This window comes from Tachysurus fulvidraco, chromosome 1 (genome assembly GCF_022655615.1).
Source record: "Tachysurus fulvidraco isolate hzauxx_2018 chromosome 1, HZAU_PFXX_2.0, whole genome shotgun sequence".
In the NCBI taxonomy this organism is placed as follows: domain Eukaryota; kingdom Metazoa; phylum Chordata; class Actinopteri; order Siluriformes; family Bagridae; genus Tachysurus; species Tachysurus fulvidraco.
Window position 1 is genome coordinate 40,192,818 of NC_062518.1, and position 7,460 is coordinate 40,200,277.

Genomic DNA, 7,460 nt, shown 5'->3' on the forward strand with positions numbered 1-7,460 from the left:
CAGCCTTTGCGAATACTTGCCTCGTCAAAGCCAACATCAGTTTGTCGCAACAAACTTTACAAATCTAGTTATTATTATTATTATTATTATTATTATTATTATTATTATTATTATTATTATTATTATGTTGGCTTTGTAGAAGCCAACCTTCTGATTTCCATTATAAGCTTCTGCTTCTTCTTCTTCTTCTTCTTCTTCTTATTATTATTATTATTATTATTATTATTATTATTATTAGACAAAAATTTATTTAAAAAAATGCGGCCTAGGGCGTTTGAGCCACATGCACCAAATTCGGATATGTCTTAGACCCTGGTCTGAAGTTTGTTGTTTCTATTTTTCTAAGCGATCGGAATTCCGGCATTCCCGGTACGGAAGCTCAAAGTGGCCTTTTTTTCCATAGACTTCCATTATAAACTTTTGAGGTTTATAACTCGGGCAAGTTTTCAAGCGATTTACACTGAACTCGGACAGGTTCTTTAGGACCTTACTCCGGACGAAGTTTTTATTTCTGAATTTTCAGTTTTCCGGTAGTCGACGATCGAACATCCCATAGACTTAAATAGGGAATTCCGAAAAGTCCTCTAAGCTCTCACACACACATTTAGAATTGCATGTACTGTTCTATGCAGTATAATAAGTAGAATCCCATAATGACTGCAGTATTGACATGAAATGTCCAAACCCTCAGTAGACACTTTTTGCCAAAAGTATTGGCACCCCACCGGGTATTCTGGTGACGTCACTCGACACCACGTGACGTCACATATAGCCCCACCCCAAAACAAGCAAAATTAAAAAATTTGCACAACATGGACATGCGACATATCAAAACACTCAGCACAATGAAAGGAACTGCCCCCCGGGTATTCTGGTCACGTCACGTGACGTCACGTGTAGTCCCGCCCCCAAAACAAGCGAAATCAAAAATTTGCACAACATGGACATGTGACATATCAAAACACTCAGCACAATGAGGGGAACTGCCCCACGGGTATTCTGGTCACGTCACGTGACATCACGTGACGTCACGTGAGGTCACGTGAAAATAAAAAATTTGCACAACATGGACATGTGACATATCAAAACACAGCACAATGAGGGAAACTGCCCGACGTGTATTCTGGTCACGTCACGTGACGTCACGTGTAGCCCCGCCCCCAAAACAAGTGAAATCAACATTTGTACAACATGAACATGTGACATATCAAAACACTCAGCACACTGAGGGGAACTGCCCCATGGGTATTATGGTCACGTCACGTGACGTCATGTGATGTCACGTGAAAATTAAAATTTTGCACAACATGGACATGTGACATATCAAAACACTCAGCACACTGAGGGGAACTGCCCCATGGGTATTATGGTCACGTCACGTGACGTCATGTGATGTCACGTGAAAATTAAAAATTTGCACAACATGGACATGACACATATCAAAACACAGCACAATGAGGGGAACTGCCCCACGTGTATTCTGGTCACGTCACGTGATGTCACGTGAAAATTAAAAATTTGCACAACATGGACATGTGACATATCAAAACACTGAGCACAATGAGGAGAACTACCTCACGGGTTTTCGGATCACATCACATGCTCATGTCCGCTCACCTCCAAAAGTATTGGCACCCTAGCGGTCCAGTAGCTTTCACAATCTTTCTGTCCACTCGCCTCCAAAATGCACCGGCCTTTGCGAATACTTGCACTGTCAAAGCCAACATCAAAGATTGTCACGACAAACTTTACAAATCTAGTTATATATAAACTCTGTATGATTTAGTTCCATGTTTGTTATCCATTAGATGAAGCAAAGACAGTAATGACAGTGTCTCCACTGATCTGGCTGGCTGAAGGAGATTCAGTGACTCTAAGCTGTGAAGTTAAACATTCCTCTACAGGCTGGACATTCATCTGGTACAAAGATGTTCTCTACACAGACAGACACGGTTCCCTCAGGTCTAGAACACCGCTCCTCTCAGACAGCAGCGGAGGATCTGGAGGCTCCTACACTCTCAGTCCTGTTTCTCTGAATCACACAGGACTTTATATGTGCAGAGCTGAGAGAGGAGTCTTTCACACACAGTACAGCAAAACACAGCCACTGTGGATCACTGGTGAGGAAATAAACCTTTTTTGTTTACTTTTAGTAAATAAGTGTAAATGAAAGAATCAATGCATAAATAGAGATTTTATTAAATAAATAAAGAGTTAAATAAACACATCTAGAGGTGGTTTGGGGCTACATTATTTTTATAAAGCAGCCTGGTCTGTAGAAGTTTATAAGCATTACTCCTTAAGGTCTGAAAAACAGGCAAGTAAATGTCCAAAATTCACAGCAGATCTGTATAATAATGACTGCCAAGTGCATGAACATATCTTACAAAACAACTTAAATCTGAGAAGCTTTAGCTTTTATTCCATAATTAATTGCAGTTGCCATAAACCACATTGCATATGTACACCACATTCTAAATGTGTTTTGTGCTTGATGTAGGTCAATGAATTATACAAAGCATTTCATGATTAAAAAATAACCATTTACTCCTTCATCAAGCAATTCCATATTAATAACTAACCACATTACATCCCATCAGTGCTGACATCTTTCTGAGATATTATAATGTTAATACTACATAAATTATTCATGTTTGATATACTCTTTATATATTTTTATTATACATAATATAATTATACATAATCCTTTTTCTAAACTGAAATCTTTTCATTTTATTCCTTTTATTCCTGTGTTTCCTTTAATACTATTTGTTAGCCTTTATTTCCTGAGTGAGATCATTTTCTAATCTCAGAGTCTATGTATTATTGGTCTTAGATTATTTGGAGCATCTGCCTCACAAGTCTCTGTGTATGAGCTGTTATTAAAGACACATTAACATATTAGAGCAAGCATATTAATATAAATCTATTTATTAGATTAGATTAGTTTAGATTCAACTTTGTCATTACACATGTACAAGTACAAGGCAACGAAATGCAGTTAGGTCTAACCAGAGTGCAATAGCAGCAAGTGCAGGATTTTACAAGATTTAACAAGATACAGTTTTTACAAGATTTAAATGAGTTAAATAAAGTTACAGCTGTAACTACTGAGCTGTTATATGAAAATAATGCGAACTTCTGATTTGAGCATTGAACTGTGGTGTCCTATAGCATGAATTAATATATTTTCTTATTTGTCCTGTAATAACTGTTTGTTTTAACTCCTTAGATGTGTGAGGCAGGTGAACAGAATCTAAATAGTTTAAGCAATTAAAGATTTAGTCCTGGGTTAATTTTTAATTTTATACACATAAATATACTGCATATATATAGGAGCAATTAGAATAAAACCATGAAATATTTGAAACATAATGATTTTATAATAAACTTTAATTATTTGTGTATTTCAGGTGAATCTTCTCCAGTGTCTCTGATCATCAGACCGAGCAGAACTCAACACTTTACTGCTGACTCTCTCTCACTGAGCTGTGAGGACCAGAGTGACTCTACTGGATGGACAGTGAGACGATACAGTTACACTGAGACATTCGTCGGTTGTTCATCGGTTTCAGGATCTAAATGTAACATCAACTTCCTCTCTACATCATACACTGGTGTTTATTGGTGTCAGTCTGAATCTGGAGGAGGCAGTAATCCTGTCAACATCACAGTGCACAGTGAGTCTTCAATGTTCTCATCTATAACAGATTTACAATATACAGGACTAGAGATAACAATTTTAAACTCTACTGAACTCATGTAAAGAAATGATCATTGTGATACAATCTCTCTGATATTTCCAGTGTTGTAATGTAACGGAGTACAAATACTTTGTTACTGTACTTAAGTAGAAATGTCACGTGTCTGTACTTTACTTCGCTATTTAAATTTGTCAACTTTCACTTTTGCTCCACTACATTTCCCAGATAAAATGTATACTTTTATTCCGTTATATTTCCACTAAGCGTCTTCGTTACTCGTTACTACAAAATTAAAAGCATAAGAAATGTGTGTGACTGCAATAAGGGAGGTTTGGCGAATCACTGCTCCTAGATTGCATTACGCAAGTCCGCACGCTCTACGGAGAAGCACAGGTACGCGCAGCGTGCACGCACAGTCATACCTGGAGGCATTTATCTATAACGGCGGCAACCAAAAGCAGTGAAATGTCACTATTCTTATTACCAGAGTTGATAGCACAAACAAAATATTAATGCAATATCAATACTAAATAAAAATAACATTTATTGATTTGGTCTTTGTCTTGTGAATATTTTAATGACTGCATTCATTGGACACACTGTTTGTAGAGAATGCACACATGCATGAACTGATTTGATTCAAGTCTGACTCATTACATCATGCATAAAACTTTGGTGTCCACTTTTGCCATTTAATAATACCATAACTTTTGGCTTACTATGTAGTCATATAATATATAATATAAAACTCTTCTTGTTTTAAACTCTGAGGGCTAAAACCCCTAAAGATGAAAAACTAGAACCGTCCCTGGTCTTATGCCTACCGAAAATCACTGAAATTTTACTTTTTACTTTTACTTCAAATACTTAAGTACATTATATATCAGAAAATGGCTTTTGATACTTAAGTACAGTAAATATCAGATACTTTAAGACTTTTACTTGAGTAATATTCTAAAAGGTGGCTTTCACTTCTACCAGTCTTTTTTCTAGTACGATACTTGTACTTTTACTCAAGTATTACTCTGGTATTAATCTAGTACTTTATACAACACTGGATATTTCCCACTGATGAATCTCTGTGTTAAGTTCATTACATTATTTTACACACTTTCTATTTTCAGTGTTTTCTTTCTCTTTCCTACAGATGGTGATGTGATCCTGGACAGTCCTGTACATCCTGTGACTGAGGGGCGTCTTCTGACTTTACGCTGTTTATTTCGCAACAAAAAGATCCCAGGTTCTGGTGTTGATTTCTATAAAGATGATTCCATCCTCCAGAACCAGACTACAGGAGAGATGACCATCAGTAATGTCACAAAGTCTGATGAAGGTTTCTACCACTGTAAACACCAAGAGAGAGGAGAGTCACTGAAAAGCTGGGTTTCAGTCAGAGGTGAGAAATATTTATTCCGTTAATTTAGTAAGCAATTAAACTGAAAGGGATTATAGTAAAATATCCAGTGATGTGGTGTGATACAGCTCAATATATATAGAAAGTATACACTTTCACATTAATTATTCATACTAATCACATTAATATATAAATTATAGTCAGATTCTGCAGCTCTGTGGTATTTCTACATGTTGAGTATGATATCAGAATCAGCTTTATTGCCAGGCATGTTTTCATATGCAAGGAATTTGTTTTAGTGCCATAATCTCCACAGTGTAACAGAATGACATATGTAGTATAGATGAAATTGTGTGTACACATTTGTATGTATCTTCATTTGAATCTTGTATTTATTAGAACTTTGTATTAGACTCTCCTCAATATTATAATTAATATTTTATTCCTCATCAGGAAGGTCACATGAAGGAGCTTCAATGTCAGTGCTCAGACTGATCAGCAGTCTAGTGACAGTTTCTGTGTATCTGCAGCTGACCATCATTCTGGCAGTGAAATGTTTCAGAGCTCGAGGTAAAAACATTTTCAGTCCATTTGTATGTTTCACATTGACATGTGAACTGAACATTTTCATTCATGTTCATAAAATATGAAAACAGTCATCATTAAGAATTATATTCTAATTGTATAAATTCCATTCACCATTTGTCAATAAAAACTGTTTTCTTTATTTGACAGTTCAGACTGATGAAGACACCCAGAATGCTGTTATAGAGGAGTGAACAAGAAAAATCAGATTTTAGGATTGTGAAATAATTTTGATTTCTCACATTTAAATATTTACTATTAGATGTTTTTTTTCTGAAGTTTTCACACCTCTTCATGGGGTTATGAATTATGTACACTTCATTAACATTAAAATTAACTAGATATTAAGATCACATATTTAATTAATCTCTAATCTCTATCTAGTTATATTCATCTTTATATAACTGGGTAAAATATTTTATAGGTTAAGTAAACTTATTAAAATTTTGTATAGATGCCATTGGCAAACAGAATATAATCTATGTACATTGTTAACTAACTCTGATCACTGAGGACAGGTGAGGAGGTTTATTGTTAGTTTATCATTATAGTTCATGATTAAATGATTTGACACAAAAAAAAATAAAAAAAAAACAAAGTTAGTGTTTTCTAGTTAGTCATCTGGACTTTTTTAGCATGTGCTGGAAAGAAAACACATCCAGTTTGTCTTATTAAGACATTCATTCAGGTCTGTTAATAGTCAATAATTTATTTTAATAGTCATCCATTTCTATTAATAGTCAATAATTTACAGATTTATTTTACAGAAAATGTGTTGAAAGTGGTGACTCAGTGATTCAGTCTTTGCATTAATCTGAATGTTGTGAGTTTAAATCGCATCACCTTGAGCAAAACTCATCTGTTCATCCCTTACTTACTTAAGGTGATCCAAGTAAATTCCCTGCCCAAAATAAAAATAAAATTAAAGACATTATTCTTACCTCTCTCCCTTCAATTTGGCTCCTGCGATGGGTAGGGGGTTGTCCCATCCCTGTGCGTTGAGCCGACCAGATGAACTAGTTGTTTCCAGCACTGACGGTCTTGTGCCAGCTGCTCTGCATCCTCTATAGCAACTCCTTGTTGTTGAAGGTCGCCCGAAAGGACGTCAAGCCATCTAATCTTGCAGCCAGTGTCTTGTTTAACCTCTTTCCCTGACTAACGAAAAACAGGTGAAAAAAAATATGGAAGGGGTTTAAACCCAAATAAATCGGCGCCCATCTCTGGTGTCAGAATATTATTAATTATATGGATTATTAATATTTTTCTTTCTTGTGTTCTTGTGATCTCGTTATAACAATGCATGGGCTCTTAGGACTTATGTTAAATAGTGAAAGTAAACTGTTTACTTAAACTGGATTTGCACAGTAAAAAGTTTAAGTAAACTCAATAAAAACCTTTATTTGATCTAGTTTTTAAACCATACTTATTTGAGATAGCTGTGTGTGGTGATCTATTCATTTCAGTGTGTGGAATCTACTATCTACAGTACATTGTTTACAACTATCAATGTCTATTTCCCAGTAGCCCTGAACTCCATAGTGATGAAGTGCATCAAAATACTTTTCATCTTCATCACTTCTTCACTATCTGATACCCTGGACCCACTGCAGTTTGCATACCATCCCAACTGTTCCATTGATGATACCATTGCACACCTCCTTCACACAGCCCTTAGTCACTTGGGCATCTGAAAAGAGACTTATGTTAAAATGCTGTTTGTAGACCAACATAAAAAAACACATTTGCTCAGAACAAATCCAATGGGAGCTAAATCACAATAATGTGATTTTTTACTTATGTATTTACACCTTTATTAT

At 35.6% G+C, this 7,460-nt stretch overlaps 1 protein-coding gene across 3 annotated transcripts in view; it reads left to right on the top strand.

Annotated features, from left to right (window-relative positions):
- The window catches only part of LOC113663000 (Fc receptor-like protein 5), a 161,442-nt gene extending 154,395 nt beyond the window's left edge, over positions 1–7,047 (top strand). For all 3 annotated transcript variants that reach the window (XM_047818860.1, XM_047818867.1, XM_047818875.1), the window contains 5 exons: positions 1,809–2,120; positions 3,414–3,680; positions 4,852–5,100; positions 5,512–5,628; positions 5,794–7,047. In XM_047818860.1, the coding sequence (XP_047674816.1) occupies positions 1,809–2,120; positions 3,414–3,680; positions 4,852–5,100; positions 5,512–5,628; positions 5,794–5,837 (989 nt within the window). In that variant the 3' untranslated portion in view covers positions 5,838–7,047. The remainder of the gene's footprint in view (positions 1–1,808; positions 2,121–3,413; positions 3,681–4,851; positions 5,101–5,511; positions 5,629–5,793) is intronic.
- Positions 7,048–7,460: the final 413 nt, after the last annotated feature.